We start from the raw sequence: 22,264 nt of genomic DNA, 5'->3' as shown, positions 1-22,264 counted from the left end.
AAGATGTCAACTTCAGTCATAGGGGTCAAGATACAATAGTTCAGTCACGAGTGAAAACAGATGGGGTACATGCACATGTGTCGCGGTTTTTGTGAATTTTAAATGCTTTCCTGATTTCTCTAGTCAGTCTATGTTTGTAATTTTACAGGACCTTATTATCACTAAAAAGTGGAGCACGTGATTCTGTAGTCGGCGTTGAGGTGTTACGAGGACATTCTTTGTACTGCAAGGCTAGGTTTGAGGAAGGGGCTCCTTTCAAAGAGTTGTTGTGTTCACGTAAGCGGGTATTCAGGCCCCTACCCGTTTGGCTTATATAGTTCTTGCCGCACGTGAAGGGAACTCTGTACACCACGCCCTCGGCACAAGGGACGAACTTTTTATACTTTTACTTGAATTTACTTGATACTTTTCTTGTTGTCCTTTTGTGTCTTTTTGGTTTTTCTTCTCTGGTTTCCCTCTTAACCATGGCTCAAATTTTGCCAAGCTTATTAGGTGGTAAAAAAAGGAAATCTACCACATATCTGCGGCCTACCTGCTTTAAACGGTGGGACAACTGGTGAATGTAGGGCAAGGCCGCAAATTTCTTTTTTACCTGATTTGAAGTTTGTGGCGTCTCGGGCCTACAAGATGACTTGATATTTTTAAGTATTTTACTGCATGCAAGTATTCTAGCATCGTCCGGGAAGCATGCTTACCTCAGGCTCTGAACCTGTTGATTAAAACTGTGACTGATAGCATGCACACATGATTTGTTAATCGCCGAACCTAATAAGAAACAGCTGCGCCACATTTGACTATCTTGGAATGGGCAGAACGGTAACTGAGCAAGGGTTTCTTTAAACTCTGGAAGAAAGACCAACAAACATGGTCTGGCTTTAAAAGCAATCTTATATCGAGGAACTGTAGCGAATCCTTTTGCGGTGATTCAAAGGTGAATTTTAAGCCTTGTCCGCGATCCTCAAAAATCTTTAAAATGCCGTCTATCTAAGGTAATCATCTAGATACCTGAAGACCTGTTTTGTTCGGGAACCCAAAGTACTTTCAATGACCTTATCGACATACCTACGAAAAATATTACTCAGTAACGGAGCCACTTTTGACCCAATACATACCCACAATTTTTGAGTAAACAGTCTGTCTTGTCATTCAAGAACTGTAGCTTTCAGATAAAAAGACAACAGCTCCAAAAAGAGTCCCACAGAGATTCCGCATTTCGAAATGAATTCTTCCTGATCGTTGGCATCTTTTATACATTTGCTGACACACTGAAGAAGGGTATCGTGCGGAAGAGAGTAAAATAAGTCCTGCACATCGACGCTAAACAGGTTACACAACCCGGGGTTATGGCACTTCAAATATTCAACAGCCATCAAAGAAGTAGACACTTGAAACGGATCGTCTATTGCCAAAGAGCACAGGTTCCTTCCTAAAATCTTGACACCTCTTATTGCCCTGTAGGGCGTTCCGTGACAATACAGCGGAATGGAATATCGTGTTTGTGGGTTTTCGCAGAAAAAAAAGAGATCCAGAAAGTCCTTTTCTGCATTATTATCCAAAGAGTGAAGGCGCTCTAAACTCATTTCCTTCATTAGGTGCAAGGCTTCGTGCCTTTGTCTTTTCACACCAGTGTGCACAGGTTTTAAGTTTTTTGTGACAGACTTCCAGGCTCTTTCATTATAAAGGTTTCCCGGTAGTACAACAAAAATACCCTTTTTACTAGAAACCATCACACGTAGCTTTTCAGGCTTCATAAAAATAACCAACGGCGAAAAGCTCAATTTCTTCACTGACCCACCTTCACTCATTCTCATAGCCTCGACACATTCGATAGCGCACCTAGGCCTTTGCTCTTGCCGGACGTAACAAGAGATGGACCTCCCAAGTGACAGCTTTTCCTGCTTCTGCAGCTCCATTTGACATCTTATCAGTGTTGGTGTAGCTCATGAGTGCGCCTGGTTGTTAAGAGAGTTTTTTTTTGTGTGCTCCTTTCCAATAAACCTTCAGTTGCTAGTCAGCGGCTGTCCCGCCTTCTCTCTTGTTCGTGTTGCTGCGCTGTTTTCTTCAAGTATGTAGCAACACGCTCAAATCGCCCTTATACTCAAACTTCTTTTCTCTTCTCAAGGTTACTCAATGCCTGTCGATAACTTATGGCCGAAGTTTGAAACAATCGTTCAGGAATGCCTGTCTACGTATGCCCCAAAGAAAACCAAGCCGGTGCACTGGACGAACACATGAATAAAACGAAGCATTTTAAAACTTATGAGCAAAATACGACTATTACGAAAGCTTTACGAAAGCTTTATTACGAAAGCTATTACGAAAGCTTTCACATTCCGTACAAGTTGCCAGAGTCCCGTTTGAGCAAATTGGTATGAACCTTGAAATGAAATGAAATCTTTATTTGCCATCAAATACAGATGGGGGATTGTAGAAAAAAAGCTGTCCTTGGACAGCTTGACGCGTCCACAATCCCTTATTTTGGCAGAGTGGCGGCATCATGTAACATATTCTTGACATGCAAACATATACATATATACCTTTTTGGCCCTTTCCCAATTTCATGTTCGGGAAACAGGTGGATCATCGTCGCTACTGGTTATCTCACGCACTGCGCTGAAATCGAGGTCCTCCACCACGGCACAGCAGCCGAGGCTGCGAAATTTTTTGTGGAACACATCGTCTTGAGGCACGGCGCCCCGGAACTAATTATCCCGGATAGAGGCACCGCTTTTACTGCCCAACTCTTGGAATCCCTCATGCGGCTGAGCGGGACAAACCTTAGGAAAACCACCGCCTACCTTCCCAAGATGAATGGCCTCACCGAGCGTCTTAACAAAACTCCCGCCAACATGCTGTCCTTGTAGGTTGAAATTGAGCATCGATCTTGGGACTATATCCTGCCATATATTATTTCCGCGTACAACAGGGTTCAACAAGAAACCATACGGAGGACGCCCTTCTGTATGTTGCACGGTCGCGAAGTGTTGACAATGTCGACAGCAATGCTGCCCCACAGTGACCACGACCCCAACGTTGGAGCCGAGGAATTTGCTATTTGTGCAGGAGAAGCTCGACAACTTATGAGAGTGCGCATCCTGAACCAACAAGGCTGTGACGCCCAGCGTTACTACCGCATCCACAGACTGGCGATATTCGCGCCCGACGACAGTGTGTGGGTGTGGACTCCCTTTCGGTGCCGCGGTCTTTTTGAAAGCTGCTTAAGCAGTAGTTCGGCCCCTACAGAGTTCTCCGTGAGCTAAGCGACGTAACCTACGACGTTCTTCCGGATGGGGTTTTCGGAGTACTCGCCGTCGGCATATACCTGAGATCATTCACGTCATGCGGATGAAGACCTACTTTTGGCGAGACAATTAATGGCTAAGCGCCGCGCGTTACTCAGTTTTGATTTTTCGGTTAAAGCATCGGGCAGATGCTCTTTCCGAGAAGGGGGCTAATGCGGAGTCTGCAACAATAGCCGGCCGGCGGCTGGTCGGTACGTGGCTAGTGCGCCACGCTGGTGGCTTTTGTGAAGAAACTGACGTACAGCAGGCCAAATCTTAAGCCGGCGTGCGTGACGGCCGCGTTTTTCGTGCTGCTGCAGCTTATGACGGAGCAAATTTGCGAAAATATCAAATCTAAGCATATGCTCACCAAACCCGTGCTTAATATTGAGCTTTCGGCAAGTTTGCTTCGTCGCAAAATGCAGGAGCGCAGAAAAAGCGGCCGACGCGCACGCCCGCTAAAGATTTAGTCGGCTGTACGGCTCCAGCCGCCTCTCAGTGCTGAAGCGACTTCTCAGAGCTTCTTTGTTTTGGCGTTTCTCTGCCGTCTATGCGTGAGTTAACAACACCAACCGCCACGTGAAGATATGAATGTCGCATTATCTAATTTTTTCAAGAAGGCTCCTTATAAATTCTGGTGAATTCTAAACTCAAAAACTAGGAAAAGTAAACTCCTCCGAACGTAGCACTAAACACCGCCACTTCTTTTAACGATTACTTTAAATCTGTGTTTACGCTTGATCACGACACTTCTCCTAGGCTAGAATCTTAGATGAGCAACAACGGCTATACTCCCGCAGAAGTAGCAGAAACTGAAGCAAGAATATTGGACTTACTACTCAATATCGGTACGAAGAAATTGACGGGACCTTGCAACATACCAAATACAAACATTAACCAATACAATGAATGGATTTCTAAATTCTTGTTCGTTATTTACAAAAACTCACTCGAGACTGCAGAGTCACCAAAAATACGGAAAATAGCGAAGGTAATTTTGATACATAAACCGGGAGACTGGAGACTTCATCAGAAACAAAACTTCTGGCTTACACTTAGCTTGTCCGTTCTGTGATATAATACAGTATGTTTAGATGGCTGCCCTAGACCAAACATTACATCGATAGATTGAACAGTGTCCAGCGAAAAGCTGCAAGATCTATCTTTAATGCATACGGCCATCATGAATCATCCACACCGCTAGTTACCTTCTCAAGTTGTAAACCAGATGTCTCGTGAAACATCTGTGTTGTTTTAACAAGATGCTTTGAAAATGCTTGACAACACTGTCACTATTTGGGATTAACCGTGTGGTTTCTTTTTTTACTGCGTTGCTTATATTTTCATATACTCAACTGACTCACCAACGACCCTCATGCGAACTCACGGTATTGAAACATTACAGCTGCGCCGGAAAATTCAAAGACTGAAACTACTTTTCTTACTAAAAAACCATAAACTGTCTATGAATGCAGACCCCTTCCTTAAACCTAACACTACGCGCCAAACACGAAATCATCATACACAATCATTAACCCCTTACAGTGCTAGGATTAACGCCTTTAAATACTCATTTTTTCCACGCACCATTGAGGAGTGGAACAGTGTCCGCCAGATTTCTTAGCCACAGCTGATTCTTTTGGCTCAATGTTTTCTTCACAGCATTTAATTTGAGAGCCATTTATTTCTACGTTTACTTTTTGTATTTTGCATCTGAGCCTTGTATTTATTACTGTATTTTGTGTTTCAACTTGTATTTAACATTTTTCAATTTTGCTAAACCTGTTCTTTTTTGCATATATTATGTATTCGCCCCTCCTGCTTGGGCCTACTGTAGGCCTGCAGTATGTTCTAAATAAATAAATAAATAAATAGTCCAGGGTTCGACGGAACACAGTCTGGTCAGGGCGAAGCATGATTTATTTACAAATGAAAATTGGGTCACTGACCAAGTCGAAAGATGAAAAATGACGTTTCGGGTCCCATACGGGGCCCTTGTTCACAATGAGGCTGTCACAGAAGAAGGGATGGTTATATACGCTTCAGAATCTTCTGCAATCTTTTCACGTAAATATGATGTAGCGTGCCCTGATTCTTGTTTAGCGTGTTGGCCGTTGTCTGGATGATTAGGGATTCTAGACGCAGTCTTGCAGATAGGTTTCTTTCCGTCGCCAAGATTTCCAGCTCATCCCAGCCTGTCTCGTGGGCAGTGGACAGCACGTGCTCTGCAACTGGATTTTTTGCTCCGCGCTTGGTTATGACGCCGCCCTGGTGCTCCTTCATGCGCCACTGGAAGTTCCCGGTTTCCCCTATGTAGACGGAGGGGCAGTCGCTGCAAGGTATCCGATAAACAACGCCAGGGAACTTGGCACGTGGTTGCGGTTCCTTCACGTTGACCATATCGGCTCGCAGCTTGCTGGTTGGCACGTGTGCAATGCGCACTCCGTGTTTACGGAAAATCCTAGAAAGGGCCTCGCTGATCTGACGCACGTAGGGAATCGCAGCACGTTTTATCTTTTTTGTCAACTGTTGTGCTCCTCGTGTAGGTGACTTTCTTGGTGACTTTGCTGGTAAAATTTCTAGGGTAGCTGTTTCGCTCAAGATCGTGCTGTATAAGCTTCATCTCGTTGCCAAGGCTGACCGGGTCGGAACAGATCTTTTTAGCACGGTTGACAAGTGACGCAACCACTGAATGCTTGTGAGCCGTAGGATGAGCGCAATCAAAATCCAGGTATCTCCCCGTGTGCGTTGCTTTTCGGAAGACGCTGAAGGCTAAGCGATGCGCATCACGTTTGACGAGCACATCCAAGAACGGGATCATGCCATTCGCTTCCTCTTCCAAAGTGAAATTTATAGATGGCTCTACGGCATTCAGGTGTTCAAGGAAGCTGTGAATATGCTGCTTGTTTAAAATGCAAAAGCAGTCATCAACATACCTCAGAAACACCTTTGGACAATGTGTGAACGAGTTCAGGGCTTTCTGTTCAATAGACTCCATTGTCAGGTTGGCAGCCGTGACTGAAATTGACGCTCTCATTGCGGTTCCGAAGATCTGCTTGTACACTGTGCCGTTGTAAGTAAAATACGTATTGGCTAAGCAGAAATGAAGCAATTCGCTGATCTCGCTGACGTTCAACGGCGTGCGATCGGGAAATGAGGGGTCGCTTTTTAGGAGCTCCTTGCAGGTTTCCACAGCAAGATCGACCGGGACACTTGTGCACAGGGAAAATACATCAAAGGACACGAGCACATCGCTTTCTTCGAGGACGATATCCTTGACTTTTTCAATAAAGTCTTGCGAATTCTTGATGTGCGTCGCTGTTTGTCCCACCAACGTAGCCAACACTTTGTGCAGATAACCGGACAGACGGAAAAGACGCGACCTGGTGAAATCCACGATTGACCTTAGCGGAGTTCTACTTTTGTGAATTTTCTGCAAGCCATATATTGCGGGAGCGGATCCATTAGTGCAAATAAGCCTGTAGTACAGCTTTCTTTGAGAAGGCGGAAGACCACTGAATATGTCAGACAGGATCATTTGCATCATTTGCATTTTCGACGTAGGGTCCTTAATGAGCTTACAGTAGGTTGTCGCGTCCTCAAGCATCTCTGACATTTTTGAGTGGTACGCAGACCGGTCAAGCACAACAGTCACATTTCCTTTGTCTGCCGGCAGAATTGCAATATCTTCCTTCTTTCTCAGCGACTCGAGGGCCTTCCGTTCACCTTCGGAAAGAATGTGCTCACGGTGCTGTTTCCGCATTCTGACATCTTCTTGTACATCTTTATCAAGAAGACTAATGGCTCTTTCCACAGCGCAAATCATCTTCCACGTATACGGCGGTTTCCCCTGATTGAAATTCAAGCCTCGGCTTAGCACCATTTCTTCGGTGGCACTCATGGTGTACGTCGACAAGTTTTTAACCTTGAAGACTGGTCCTCTAGACTCGTTCCTTTTTTCGCCCAGCAAAATCTTTTCTGTTGTGCGCCTCGCTTCTTGGTTGGCAGCTAGTTGTACCTCCGCGTAGATTTCTGGCATGCGGAACTCTAGTTGCCGCTTCGCAAAGAAAGCCTCCTGTTGTAGGCGCTTCAGGGTGCACTTACATTAATCGATGCAGGCTTGTACAAGCTGTCGCTCTACCTTCGTCACGACGTGGCGTCCAAAGGCGGTGTTCACAGGTCGACGAAGCTTCAGTGAACTTGGGGTCACGTTGTTCGATTTGCACTCCAGGCTGAAGCGCAAGTGGGTACTGAAGGCTGCTAGGCGTGCAGAGAGGCTTATGAAGCGCCTTATTCCTGTGAAAGCTTGTTGACCCAATTGATGGCGAATATCTACATAGTCCAGGGTTCGACGGAACACCGTCTGGTCAAGGGCGAAGCATGATTTATTCACAAATGAAAATTGGGTCACTGACCAAGTCGAAAGATAAAAAAAAAATGACGTTTCGGGTCCCATACGGGGCCCTTGTTCACAATAAGGCTGTCACAGAAGAAGGGATGGTTATATACGCTTCAGAATCTTCTGCAACCTTATTGCACAACCTGCAATCTTATTGCAGCCTTATTGTGAACAAGGGCCCCGTATGGGACCCGAAACGTCATTTTTCATCTTTCGACTTGGTCAGTGACCCAATTTTCATTTGTGAATAAATCATGCTTATAGTTTATGTGCACCCGATCCAATTGCGGCCTCAAATTGAGTCCAACAGTATGCATTAATTTCGAAAAAAAGCACGTATGCAATTCCCTGCCCTTACATGGGCCAGAAACTTCCACAGTAGTTATTGGGAGCAAACACTATTACGTTTCAATATTTTTGTCTCTGCTGGCCGAGGAAGCAAATCCTGTACTTAAAATGTCGAGTTACAGTTAATGTTCTGCTCGTGCAATGGTGGCCGCAGAAACCTGGCTCACTCTTCAACAATAAAAAATAATTAACGGGAAGTTTGAACTGTGTTTCCGTTTACCGTAAAGAGAGAAGGCAAATAGAATGCGGTGGCGTTACGACAACAGTTAGAAAAGATATCCGCGTGAATAGTTTACTCATCGAGAGAAGTCTTGAAATTTCGCTGGAGATGCGTTAACTGCAGAATGATACGCTCTTTCTTGGTGGCTGTTACAGGACACCAGATTGCGCCCACGGGTCATTCGATGAGGTGTACAACGTTTTAAAAGAAGTCCAAATCAATTTTCTAATTCTATTTTCATTTTAGCCAGTTACCTCAATTTGCCCCGCATAGAATTGTCACTTACGCTCCCATATGAAAGCAGTCGCGAGCACAATGAACAGTCTTTCTGCATTTATTATCCATTTTTCAATGGTTTCAACTAGTTGTCACTTCGACATGTGGTGACTCGATTGTTCCCTTGGCTTGCCGATCGACGAGATCGCCCGGGCAGACGCGGTCGTTCCAAAATTCGCAAAATTGAAAGTCACGGTTCCCTCTCGGTACGAGGGCGTACCACCCAGCCGCGGACGCGTTGGTTTCCGATCACGAAGAGCTCGGTGCCTCGCGGGGGCATGCGGCTGGGCGATCCAAGCTTGGGTTTTGGGGAAGCTGCCCTTGGCTTGAAAGCACGAAAAGAGATGGAGTAAGTAGCAGCAAACTCCAAGGCCAGTAAGCTCCGAAACGCGGGAAAGCCCGGCGGCTGTCTGAGTAACGGTTAGTAGACTGGTGAAATCGCAGAGGGCATCAATGCCCTGCTCCAGGCACGTGCATATATACCGTGTGGTAGCACGTGATGTCACTGCGGACATCAATCGAGACCTCAACCATGACAGGGTGGTAGAATGGATTGAGGTTTCACATACTATGCCAGGGCGATTGCTGGCGACGATCGCCGCGAAAACCGTGAAAGGATGGCTGCAGCGTGTGCGAGTACTGCAGGAGTAAGAGCCGAAGTACCGAACGAGTGCTGTGAAATATCCGTCTCTTAGTACGGTGGGAGGGTCAGGGTGGCGGAACCTGGCTTGGGGAAGGGGATCCTAGCCAAGCCCCTGTTAGGATTTTCCCTGTCTCGGACGGTCCGAGATCGCCGGCAAAACGTTCTCTGTGGTGTGGGAGTACGTCCAACGCCGAGGGCCCACAATTGGTGCACTGAGTGCTCGCCCTTCAAGGAGGCCTGAAAAGGAACTCAGGATCAAATCAAGCCAGATCTGGTCAAAATACCTGCTGTCCCCAATCCCACCTAATTCCCACAACCCAAACCAATTTCCAATTCCCATTTCCAAACGCCCAACCCATCCCTCTACGTCCCAGGGGAGATCAGGGGAGTCTCCCCGGGCCCGCTTCCTCGGCGGTGGGTCGCTAAAGTAGAGATTTCCCTATTGATTTCTTTCCACCTTCGGGTGGCAAAATCACAATTGCCCTCGGGCCAAATCTTTTATTTTGCTATTGGGCTTATACCCGCGATACATCAGTGGTGCGGGAGAGGCAAATTTTCTTATTCATTTTTGTCGCCTCAACTATCATTTGTTCCCTTGGCTGTGGACGCTGGTGGTGATCATATCTTTTTCTTCTTTTCACTTTTCTATATATACTCTATCACCTATCCCCCTACTCATGTCCTTACTCTTTTTTCCTCCCTCCCCCGCGGTACAATAGTGGAGCGGGAGAGGTTGTTCTTTACAACCTCACTCTATATGCTGTCGATGTGGTCGTTGCAACGCATCCTGACCGAGCATTCGTCAATGTACTGAAATGCACCACCAACCGCGGCGTTGTGCATTTTATGTTCGGTATTATTACACAAAGCTGCTTTCCCAATGAAAAACTTTCTATAATTTCGAAACAACAGATATTAGAGGTTTCAGCTATAACCTCGGCAAAGTTGATGTACTGTTGTTGAAACACTGGCATGATAAACATGCATCGCAGAACTTATTATACTTTTGTCAGGACCTTAAAGGCTACTAGAGAGCTGCATTAAAAAAATAGATCTCCCAAATAAGCGATACACAATGCTCTACAAAGACCACAAAACATCTCCTCAACAAGAAGCCCCTATACGCGAAAGCCAAGCGCGTAAATGCGGAAAAGTGCTTCGACAGAATACCAGAGATTCTAAAAAGAGTGCACAAGAAAATCAAAGCTGGATAGCAAGACTCTTGTCTTGATTTACCGAAGTTTCTGGTCTAACCCGAAAAAACTTTGAAATGCGATTTTTCCTGTTCCCTGAAAAGAGCTCTATGATTTCGCGTCTCAGTCTGGACACCCAGACAGACTGAAATATGTGATCGGTTCTACTCCGTTCTTGGCAGCGTCTTTGAAGATGGCGAAATTTAATGCATTTCCATTTCATCTTCATAGCATAACCTGTGACTTCTGTACTTATCAACGCTCAAGAAATTTCGAAAGTGATTGAATATTTACCTTCATATTTCATTCTAGGCCCTGATGTCATCGCTACTAAAATTCTAAAAATAACGCAGCACTATAGCTGAGTAATCCTTGCCATACTACTTCAGTAGTCTCTTCACAATGCCGACATCCTTGATGATTGGAAACTTGCGCACGTAGTGCTAGTGTTCAAATCAGGTGATGAAAATATTCTAAATAACTATTCATTTCATTAACATCAGTCGTTTATAAACTGATGGAAGACATTTTAACCTCTTACACCCTGAAATATCATTCAGATAACAGCATCCTCTTACATACCACCACGTATTGCAAGTGCTTGTTATTGTAAATCCTAGCTTTGAGCTAACCACTGACCGTCACTGAAGCAAACACGAAATAGAACAAACTGATGCTAGTTTAATGAATTTTGCCAATGCTTTCCATCGCATCTGTCATAAGTGGACGATACATAAATTGTATTTGCTAAGACTAGGCAGACACACTATTTCTTTGCTCTAAGTATACTTTAGCAGGAGACCAGTCCGCTGTTAGCGGTCGCTGGATGTCTTCGTTTGGTCATGTTAAGTCGGGAGTCCCCAAGGCTCTGTTTTACAGCCTGCACTGCTCTTGATATACATGAATGACATTTTTACTAATGTGACGTCGGTCCTAAGGCTCTTTGCTGGTGATCTATTAAGGCGAAAGCCTTTAATGTCTCATCGTTGTAAGCAGCAGTTGTCGACAGAAATGTCACGCTTTTCAGTTGGTCGAAACGGTCGTGACGTCACAGTGCGCGAATTTCAAACGGGGCCAATTGTACTTTGGCTAGTAACCATGCAACCAATTGAAGGGATCGTATAGTGATGCTCCAAGTAAGTGGGACTGAGCTTAGTTAATTGCTTAATTACCCAATTAGCCTAATTAACATTTCTAGTCAGGCCATATAAATAAATAAAAAGGAGTAGGAAATTGGTCGAGCTCGGGAATCGAAACCCGGTCTTCGGCGTGCGAGACGAGCATGCTATCCACTCCGCCATGCCAGCTCGATGGTTTGGCATGAAAAAAGGCGCGTCTAGTGAATACGGTGTCTTCGCTCACTCTCATCCTCCTCCCTTCCCTTCCGGCGAGGTTTAGGTGTCCACCGAGGTATGAGAGACAGATACATTTCCTTTCCTCAAAAACCAATTTACCGACGAGCGAGGCGTAGAACCGAATGGGCGATGGCGTTCTGTGGACTCCCTGGCAGCGTTGCAAGACGCTGCCGCGTTCCACTCAGAGGCGAAGCTTAACATCTTAACAACACATCAGTGACCACACTTTAGGTCAAAAAAGTGCACCCCTGAATTATGACGGGTGTCCACCGAGATATGTGAGACAGTTACAGCGTAATTTCCTTTCCTCAAATACAATTTTCATTTTCTTCATTACAGGCCCTCTTTGTCTTCTTTCTCTCCCACTTCCTCCCTTCCTTTACGGTGCGGTTCAGGTGTCTCCCGAGATGACTGAGAATTACTGCGCCATTTCCTTTCCTCAAAAAGCGTTGCGTTCAAAGGGCAAGGCATCGCGCCGAACGGGTGGTGGCGTTCCATGGACTCCCTGGCAGCGCTACAACACGCTGTCGCGTACCACTCCTAAAGGCGAAGCTTAAGCGTCATTAATTAGCAGTAAAATTAGCATTCATTAATTAATCAGTAATTAACAACTAATTAGTGATTTGTCATCACTTGGTAATTAGTACTCAATTATATGTGACGTACCGGTGCCACAGAAGCAGCGAGAGTGGTGCGGAAAACGCTTTCGCCTCTACGCACTTTAGACAGTCAAAGTGCCCCCTGATTTTTTTATCTATCGCCTTTCACATAATTATGCTCATCGCAAAAAGTTCGTCTGCTCTGCATACACTGGAGGAACGATGCCAAGCATGACAGATCTCTACTAACATAAAAAAAAACTCAGCTGCTGATGAGATTTGATAAATGCGTCAACTATTGCTCTTTACCTAGACAATAGACCCTTTACAAAAGTTAGCGCCATCTAGTGAGAAAAACATGAACAGCGCACGGCGGCCATATTTGGTTCAGTCCGTCCGCGCCTGCCGGAGTACTCGGAGGACAGTTCACTGTACCTGGAGAGTACGCGCCAACGTGAGCCCTCGTGGAACTCGTGCACGCACAGCGACCTTCACTGGAATTCCCGCAAGCGATTGCGTCATTTGTTGGCATCACAAGAGTCGGTGCTAGCACCAAGCTCCATTCGGAATGCCAGCATGTTGCTGCGTGCCTTTCTGCAGCCAGCGCAGCGTCGTAGACGCGCTCGGAAACAAGGTGTGTATACGACCGTTCGTTTCCATTCTTGATCGGCTTTACAAGTGTCACTTGCAGCATGTCAGGCATTACGGCATGTACCTCTGACTGGGAGATAGCTCATAGAACGCGATCGCGATCACCTGAAACAGCGAGGTTGTTTTGCGTGCAATGGAGCCTTGTGAACTTCACGAAAGCTTGTGCTGAGATGGAAAATTACACTGGAGAAGGAGCAATAGATCCGCTGGAGCCTTTTGTACGTGGATTGCATTCGCCATTCTCTATTTGACTTAGTACAAGGGCATGTTTACCGAAGCTAGTTTTCAAACCATTGTGTGAAATGGCCGTGCATTGTGCAGATGGCAAAATGGTTGCCTAGGGCGCCCAAGCTGCCTGTTTCACGCTACAAAAGCGCCTGCCAAAGCCGCGGCGTCCTGTAAAGCAGGAAAAGATGAGGCATCACACGTGTAGCGTCATGCTCACATCCAGCCCGTTTCAAAAGATGTTATCGCCTGATGACGCGTACTAAGTCCAGAGCGCGCAGCTCAGGTCTGTAGTGTGTGCCTATGAATACTTGCCAGCGCGATCCACAAAATAACGAAGCTTGCGTTCCACTCTAGTGGGTTTTCTCGAATCCCATGATGGTTTCTTAGTTGACAGCCACCCGAAAAGTGAGTTGGTTTTGTAAAGATGACGATTTCTTGTTTATTTCCTCTTTTAGTAGACATTTCAAGCTTTAACCTCATATGCAAGAGCTGAAATGGGCAGCCTCGGGAAAAGGGAACTGTGCTGAAATGATAAGGAATTTTAAAAATCAGCTATCACCGCGCCATGCCTGCTTCGCGCAAGAGTTCGTGTGATCAGATTTTCCAGTATTGCTATAAAGTATAGCATCCACAGCTATAATGTGGTGCTTGTTGACAAAACCTGTTTATTATTTGTGCAGGTTTCCATGGTTTCCCAAGCAACCCGGCTTTGAGAAAGAAGTGGATTGTTGCGATACGCAGAGATGTGGGGAAAGACTTCAATGTAACGCATCACACCAAAGTGTGTTCCTGCTGCTGACCCGAAAGACGCGGGTTCGATCCCGGCCGCGCCGGCTGGAATTTCTTTGGAGGAGAAATTCTAGAGGCCCGTGTACTGTGCGATGTCAGTGCACGTTAAAGAACCCCAGGTGGTCGAAATTTCCGGAGCCCTTCACTACGGCGTCTCTCATAGCCTCAGTCGCTTTGGGACGTTAAACCCCATAAACCAAACCAAACCAAAGTGTGTTCCAAGCACTTCAAGCAAGATGATTTCTACTTGAAGTATGCATCAGGTATGAAACGGCTAAAGGAGCATGCTGTGCCAAGTTTATTTAGCTTTCCAGCAAAAGCTGCCAAGAAACAAAGGAAGGCACCAAAAGAGCGGCATACCATGGTCTCAACAACCCACTTAGAAGAGCAAGTGGAGCCGGATGTACCAGACTTGCAGTGTGATACAGCATCACAGAATGACGCTGAAAAAACTCTTGAGCCTAGTGGCGCTCAGAGGGCTGACACGCTTAGTGCTGCTCATACAGAAGAGTGCACGCCGCAGCACAGGTCGACTGCCTGCAGCCTTGATTGCGTAAGCCAGAGGAAAGCTGAGGTGTATGAAAAGAAAATCAATGAGCTTAAACTGCAACTCTCTTCAGTACAGGAAGAGCTGAATTCATCAAAAGAAAAAAATGCCAGTGTTGAAATGCAGTTACAGCAGGCCAAAGAACAAGAAAAAGAACTGAAGCTCGTGAAAGAAACATTGTTCCGAGTCAGCAGGGAGCTTGAGCTGGCCAGAGAAAAATCCCAGCAGCTAGAGAAAAAAATTGGGAAGCACTTTTCTGTCCAACGGTTCATGAACAATGATGACGACATGCGCTTCTATACAGGCTTGCCATCATACACAATTTTTAAAACAATTTTGGAATTTTTGAACCCAGGTGATAACGGAGAGAACATAAGGACATGGTCCGCGCAACAGTCAAGGCCTGTACAGCAATCAACACCATCCAGAATGGGCAGGCCTAAAAGCCTCACTGTAGAAAATGAATTTTTTTTATTCCTAGTCAGACTGCGCCTAGGACTTTTTGAGAAGGATTTAGCTGACAGGTTCTGCATTTCCATCGCCACAGTGTCAAGAATCTGCATCACGTGGACAAGTTACTGTTTCATACACCTGACTCGCATGCCTCTGTGGCTATCAAAAACAGAAGTCCAAGAGGAGATGCCTTCAGTTTTCAAAGCAAAGCACGGTTCCACAAGAATCATTCTGGATGCTACAGAAATCAGGTGCCAAACATCTAGTTCACTAACCCTACAATCAGCAACATATTCCACATACAAGTCGACGAACACATTTAAAGGCCTGATAGGAATCTCACCAGACGGCACAGTGACCTTTGTGTCCAACCTTTTCCCAGGCTCTATTTCTGACAAAGAATGTGTTCGACAGAGTGGCTTCTTGAACCTTCCTTTTGACAGAGGTGATGTCGTCATGGCGGACATAGGATTTCGGATCAGCGATATGCTAGTTGACATTGGGGTAGGACTGAACACTCCGCCTTTTCTTGCAAGAAACCAGTTCAGTGAAGAGGAGGTACAGGAAACCCAGGAAATTGCCTCTCTGCGCATACATGTTGAAAGGCGCATCCAGCGCATAAAAAACTTTCACATATTTGACAGGCCAATCCCGCTCTCTCTGGGACCAGTCATAAATGAAATGTGGGTAGTGTGTACACTTCTGACAAATTTCCAGTCTCCACTTGTGCATGATGATGACGATCCTGTAAACGACCATCCAGACATGTGCATTACAAGCCCACAGGCTCAGACTCAGGCACATGCTTAATGAAAGTGGCCAACAGTGTTCATAGACTTTATTAAAGGAAATTATAATATTTATGAAACCTTTGTTGGCAAATAATACACTGAATAACACACAAAGCAAACAAAGTTTTTCATCTGACAAACTTGGAAAGCAGTTGAGTTTATAGCACCCGGCGACGCTATAAAGCGCAGGCGCTGAGATCGGCGTTCCCGCGATAGAAGAAAATAAAGATGGACAGCGCGTGCTCGAAGCGCACTCCCGCCACGGGCTGTTCGGAACTAGAAGCCTGCCACGCTGGTCATCTTGCTCTGCTGCTCCGCTGCGACCCCGCAAATCTTCAACAGTGGTGACCCGCCGAACCGTGCCTTCTATCCCAGCGGCGTCCTAGCATGGCCTACTGGCAGGACCCAAGTTTCGACCCGCCGCTCCCGGCGTTCCGGCCTGCAGGCGTCGGCGGGTGGTTCGCCCAACTGGAGGCTGCGATGTACCTGAACGGCATTACCATCCAGCCGTTTAAACACGCAGTCCTTTGCGACATCCTGCCACCCGACCTCCTGCGTCGGCTCACCTACTCTGCCTTCGGCTGCCGGCCAGCGTATTCGCCAACTGCACCCACGCAGCCTTCATCAGAACCCGGCCCGCCTCAGCAGCCCCTCGCCGCCACTCCAGTCCAGCGTCTCCGGCCCGGCTTCTTTAGCACCGACCACACCAGACGCTGCCGCATCGCTTCCGACAGCACATCCTGCTACTCCGGACACGCTAGCAGCACTGTGCGACGACTCCACGGCCCCAAGTCCACAGCCATTCCGTCAGCAGCTCGGTGAGGTGCCTGGCCCACCATGGTTTGCCACGTCAGCGAACTCAGCGACAGATGCGCCTCGCGCCACCCTGTTCAGCGCCTCCGGCCATACCGCCTTCCATAAGGACAATACAGCGTCTACGGCAGAGCCCGGTGAGCAACTTCTCTCATCTGCAATAGTGCCGCCGTCAGTCGAGCTCTTCCTCGACGAGTGCCCCATTCCGCCAACTTCTGTACCCTACTGCGTAGCATCGCTGCCAGCCGAACGCTCACCTGCCACTTCATTGCTCATTCCGCTAAAGCCGTCAGTCACTGACCTGAGCGATCCTGCTAAGGGCGAAGTGAGATTGCTGGCACCGCAGCATATGCCACATACCAGCTCCACTACCCCGGCGGCCACACCGCCTGCCCAAGAGGCCCCACCCGAAGCCCTCAGTACTGTCAACCGCTTCTCGGAGCCTGACCCTGGCAGGTCGACACTGCCGCAGCAAGCGTCTGCTCTGGTGTCTGACTTCAGCCATCTTCAGCAACGAATGGTAGAGCTACACCCACCGAGTAGTGTGACAACTGTCCATCCACCAGCTGTGTCGCTTTGTGTCAGCCAGCCGTCTGATGTAGCAGTCTCAGCTGCACGGCCTGTCACTGTCACAACATTCTTGCAGCCACCCACCGCCGACCATGCCCACACGCCAATCAGCACTGGCCAGTCGCTCCGGACTGCCACTCCCGCTTCACCCAAGCACCTGGGATTGAGCCCAGCAACTTCCTCCGGCATCGTCACAGCTGTTACCGTTGTATCGACGGTCACATCACAGCTGCTGTCAGTCCATGGAGCCGTTTCGGCCGCTCCTGTGCTTGTGACCGCGTACACAGCGCGTCGGATCCCCATCGACATCAGCTGCAATGTTCCAACACCAACGATACTTGTGTCCGAGGGCAGCACTGCAGTCGGTGACGGCCCGACCATGGCCTCCCCTGCTCCCATGTCCATTGTCAGCTCGGCACCCTGCATCATTCGCCCATTGCGCAGCAGCCAGGCTCGTCCACCTGAGCCCGCGCACTCCACTCGACGGCTCTTCTCGGCCCCTGACATGAACTTACCGGACCTTGTAGCGACCCCGTGGGGACACTGTTCCTCTAGCTGCCTGCTTGCCTGCCGTGGCTACTCCATCTCTGACCCGTCGGCGCGGACATTTCGACGCTACGTCTAGGCGGGGGGCCCTATAGCGCCCGGCGACGCTATAAAGCGCAGGCGCTGAGATCGGCGTTCATTTATATGGCACATCATTAGTGGTAATGACACTTTGCAAGGAACAAAAATTATCAAATGCCAGCATGAACAGTGCTTCACTTAATATTGCATATCACTGATAGTAATGTTTTGCGAGGAACAAAAATGTAACCCTCAGCTGCGTTTTTCCTAGCAATCCATGTCACTCGCTGCAGGAACGAAAATATGTTAACAGCTGCTAGCCTCACATGCTTCATCAAACACTGCATATCACTTATAGTGTCACTTTGTCCAGAAAAAAAAATCTATAGAGTTAGCTGCTAGTTTTGGCACCATAGCTTACAGGATATAAACAAGAAAACTCAGAAACTGGGCTGTTTTGAAGCCAAATATGGCAACAGTACGGAAAAAAGGGGGTTAATCTTAGCCATCGCATTAGCCCAGTCTTCTTCAAAAAATCTGACACGCTCCACAATCATAAACTTTTCTGAAAATACAACAAAATCAGTCCAGCGCAGTCCTGACACAGCCATTTGCCCAAGCACTTGGTAATAGTACTCATGGCTACGGTCCAACCTGAATACACCTTGCTCGTCCTTTTTCATGTAGTGTGAGTCTCCTATTTCTTCTAGTGCCTTGCCCTTTAAGCTGTACGGGCACTTCACTTCCAAAAGGCCATGCTTTGGTTCTTCACACGGATCAAAGATGAAGCGGTCAGGTGACGCTCCCAACCATGGACAGGATGGGTCCACGAGCAGTCCACATCTAAAAGCCTCAATGTCGCGGCTTCTTGTCCTCATAGTGTAGATGTATCTATGCACTGCTGGCTGCTCATTGGCAACTCCGTACCTGTGAAAAAAAATTAACAAAACTGGAAATTGACACATAATTTTTATGCTTTGAACACACGGGTGGAAGTGGGAGAAAGGGTGGTAAAAGTGTACTGGGAAAGTTAGAACAAACTGCAACAAGCCCTGTGAAGGTGACCAGGACAGAACTACAAAACTAATAGCTGCGGTACCTAACAGATTTCACAATGTTTGCAAACAGTGTAATGCACAATAGATGTAAAGAAATATGAGCATAGACCTCATATGGAATCGCACTTTTTTCTGGCTAGAAGGTTCGGTTAGTGCTGCTGCATCCAAATGTCTAACAAGCTGCTACATCTACGAAATTTCCACTGGTAATTAGGCTGAATGTCAGTGTCAGCGGATACTATCATTAAGATAATGAAGCATACTTACTGTACTGCTCGCACTCGTGACAAGTCTTTTTGAGACGTGAAGTTGTGCAAGCCTTTCTATGTCCAGGTTGTACGCTGTACAACAACTCCAAATGATGAAGCTGTCACACGGTGACGGCGTGCAGCTTTCCATGCATCACTACTGGCCTGCTGTCTTGTGTTCTGCTCCAAAGCTACAGCTTCCTCGCAGGAAATCTCCAAAGCCTAAGGGACAAGAAAAAGTCATAGTGCTTCAGAAATAATGCAAAAACTACCATGTTACTGCTTAATAAGAGCTAAATATACTGCAAAAAAACACAATGAGGATTCTTCAAATGAAAGCTCACTTGACTGAAATATGAATACGATGGCTTATGTAGACAGAAGTGAGGTGTTCAACTTTACAGAGGCATTAACTAGATACGTCAAGTACTCTGTACGTTTTAGCGAGGCAAGTTACAAATGGAATGCTTGGAGCACTATCAGTAGCCAGTGTCTATAGCCTAATGTGACTGTATGTTGCACTGCGCTAATGTAATAGCCAAATCAGAATGTTTCACTCATGTATGTATTGCATTTTTTTGGTGTAATTTGTTCTAGGAGAGTGCATGAAATAGACATTAGGATGTGCTTCCTTGCAATGTTTGAAAATTTCTTTTATGAACATATGTAGGTTTGAACGCGCACATACATTTCCAGTCAATGCTGTGTAGAACTCAGTAGTCATGTCTCCTTCCACTTATTAAAGCAGAACCACCAACACTAAAAGCACAGAAACTTCAGAATTTAGCATTTCCTGGAAACGCCTCAGTTGGAACCAACGCATTTCTTTTGAATCATGTAGCAGCGTTGCTTTAGCAGACCCTCTTTACGTTATCTGCCAGCACCTTAGGTGCTGTGTTTGCGCTGTTCCCTCTTAAGTTATCTCCCCATAACTGCATGCATATTATAGTTACAGCATTTGTGGCTATCATCACAACTGCCTAACAAATAGTGCGCATTCTTCAGGTGAGTTCTCACAGTAAATAAACTTGTCTTTACTTGCAACCTATCAAGTGCGGACAATGAATTGATGCATACAGCTAGGCACTCACTTCCATGCAAACTTTGGTTACACCTCTTCTAGTGACATATTCTGCAAAATTAAACCAAGTTACTATTTTCAAGCAAAATAAAATGTTTAGCAGCTGAAGCTTACTATGTTTTAGTGTTAGATGCTGCATGGATTGAGCCCATACTGCCAATATGTACGCACCTTAAGTATAGACACGTGTTCAGGAGGACAGCTAATGGAGCTATGCACCCACGCATTTGAGTCCTTGAACAGCTCCGGCCTAGTTGGTTGTTCACTTTTGCCATGCCCACACTGAATTTCAGGGGACAACATGATTTCAAAGCCATGGGGTACGAGGGGCTTTAAATATTGCAGGGGGCTCCCTAAAGGTGTGGGCCCAAGCATTGAATCGGCTGGAACGAGTGGGCCATTATGGAGGTGCCTACTTAATGCAGATGGAGCTACTGCTGACAGCTGGGCACCTAGTCTGCGTAATCTTGAAGCAACGTCTGTGAAGGAGGAATCTTCTTTGGCTGCCTCATAAAAGCGAGTCCTGAGGGGCTCACAAAGTCCTCCGTCCCGAACACGCCTCCAGTCGATAAACTCAAGTGGCAGTGGGGCAAGCGGTGTACTACGCGGACGTCGCCACTGTTGAGGGAGCTCTGTACAGGCAAGCTCAGGGGGTGGCTCCTGGTACCCGTTGCTCTTGAGAAGGACCAGGAGTTTGAGAGCTGCCATGGTATGGCTGCAAACACCACTTGTACCAGCTGCACACTGGCATTTCGTCGTCGCAATAGATCCACAGGCTTGTAACGTCAGCTCTACCTCATATGGCCGAGACGACTTTTTCTGGCTCCTGTAGCAGGTGCATTTCATGTGAACGTTCCCAGGGCTGCAATGAGTCAAATTATAATATGTTGCACACACTGTTTTGGCGTTTCACAAGTATGAAAACATTTCAGGTAACACTTCCCATCAGACACTTGGAAGAAGCTATGGCACTTCATTGCACACCACTTTATGTGCATAACTTCTGAACACTAAATGCACATTTCAGTGTCACATATAAACCACCGTATATAGTAAAGAGATTGTTATGTATAAACAAAACATAAAATAATGCAAAAAATAGCAAAGTTGCCTTATATGTTGCAAAAACTGCAAAGATATAAATAACCCCTTTAGTAGCTCTTCTGATATAAATAAAGCCATACCTGTCATAAAGAAAACTAGTCATGACTGAAAACAAATTACTGTTAGCCTGCTTTCCACTACGTGGCCATCATCCACCTGTTACAAGTGAGCTGTTGCAGCAGACGAGCAACTTGCACAACACATTTCCAAGTTCACTGCATCTCAGTCTTGTCATCTGTAAATTTTCGGGTGCTAAATATCGAACGACACGCAAACGGCTGAGCGCTCATTACCACTTCAGTTGCGCCAGTTTTGGCGGCTAATTTTTTATGCGCCTCTGCTCTCTTTGGAGTGAAATATAGTGAAAATGTCCAAGCTTGGCTGTTAAATATGCAAACACAGCTATTCTGCCAATCTCCCAGTAGCAGTACTCAGGAGGAGCTGTGCAAACCAGCAGGTTTAGTATCGCAGCTAGCACGCAACTGACGATTTTTGCACCATTATTCGCTGATGCCCACAAAAGTCTACGGCACTGTAAATCCCACAGTTTGAGCAGCAGCTGTCTATGCGTCATTTAACACATCCATGGACTCCCGTTCTTGCAGAACACTAGTTCTTTGGCTAAGTATCGCACTCCCGCGTACGAAAATGCATGATTTTACACATGAGCCTCGCGCCTAAGGGCCATTCCAACTTGTGTAAAATTACGCACAGTTCTTTCGTTGCAAAGAATGCATCGTCGCTCATTTCATCCAGCCTGGGATGAGCGACGGTGATGCGCAAATCAGGTAAACAAACTCGCGGTCGTCTCACATAGGCGTCCAAGCAACAGCACACGGACAAAAAATACTTTACAATTATAAAACTTTGAATACTGCACCTGGATAGAGATGACGCTACGCGGATCGATGAGGGTTCCGTGTAGGACTCGCAGAGCAGTTTGTAACTGCGCTCGGAAGCACGGCCGGAGGGCCCCGCCACGCCTCGGCTCTCAAAATATGCCTCCAGCCGTCGCTGGCACAAACCGTCAGGGACAACAGAGAGGTCCCT

At 46.7% G+C, this 22,264-nt stretch overlaps 2 protein-coding genes and 1 pseudogene across 3 annotated transcripts; 1 reads left to right on the top strand and 2 right to left on the bottom strand.

Annotated features, from left to right (window-relative positions):
• The first annotated feature begins 15,153 nt into the window (after nucleotides 1-15,153).
• Nucleotides 15,154-21,677, top strand: LOC149338495 (uncharacterized). The gene is made up of 2 exons (XM_089547719.1): nucleotides 15,154-15,710; nucleotides 21,650-21,677. The coding sequence occupies exons 1-2, from the start codon at nucleotides 15,169-15,171 to the stop codon at nucleotides 21,675-21,677; spliced, it is 570 nt and encodes a 189-aa protein (XP_089403845.1). The 5' UTR covers nucleotides 15,154-15,168.
• LOC149338497 (uncharacterized) lies at nucleotides 17,882-19,753 on the bottom strand (annotated as a pseudogene). Its single transcript, XR_016283690.1, has 3 exons — nucleotides 19,718-19,753; nucleotides 19,049-19,251; nucleotides 17,882-18,650 (listed from the first exon to the last, which is right to left on the bottom strand). The product of XR_016283690.1 is annotated as an uncharacterized LOC149338497 (transcript).
• On the bottom strand, nucleotides 20,237-20,956 carry LOC149338496 (uncharacterized). Its single transcript, XM_089549994.1, has one exon. The coding sequence runs from the start codon at nucleotides 20,954-20,956 to the stop codon at nucleotides 20,237-20,239; it is 720 nt and encodes a 239-aa protein (XP_089406120.1).
• Nucleotides 21,678-22,264: the final 587 nt, after the last annotated feature.

This window comes from Amblyomma mixtum, chromosome 6 (assembly GCF_055824585.1).
Source record: "Amblyomma mixtum isolate Tamu chromosome 6, ASM5582458v1, whole genome shotgun sequence".
NCBI classification, from domain to species: Eukaryota; Metazoa; Arthropoda; class Arachnida; order Ixodida; family Ixodidae; genus Amblyomma; species Amblyomma mixtum.
Note: the sequence above shows the minus strand (reverse complement) of the source record. Positions and strands in the feature narration are given on the sequence as shown.

What these genes read in the sequence shown, in the direction of transcription:
- LOC149338495 (XM_089547719.1), top strand. Translation starts at nt 15,169, where the DNA reads ATGCCTTCAGTTTTCAAAGCAAAGCACGGTTCCACAAGAATCATTCTG. An exon ending in AATTTCCAGTCTCCACTTGT is followed by an intron (nt 15,711 to 21,649) that starts GCATGATGATGA and finishes AGCAGTACTCAG; the next exon opens with GAGGAGCTGTGCAAACCAGC.
- LOC149338496 (XM_089549994.1), bottom strand. Translation starts at nt 20,956, where the DNA reads ATGAAATGCACCTGCTACAGGAGCCAGAAAAAGTCGTCTCGGCCATAT.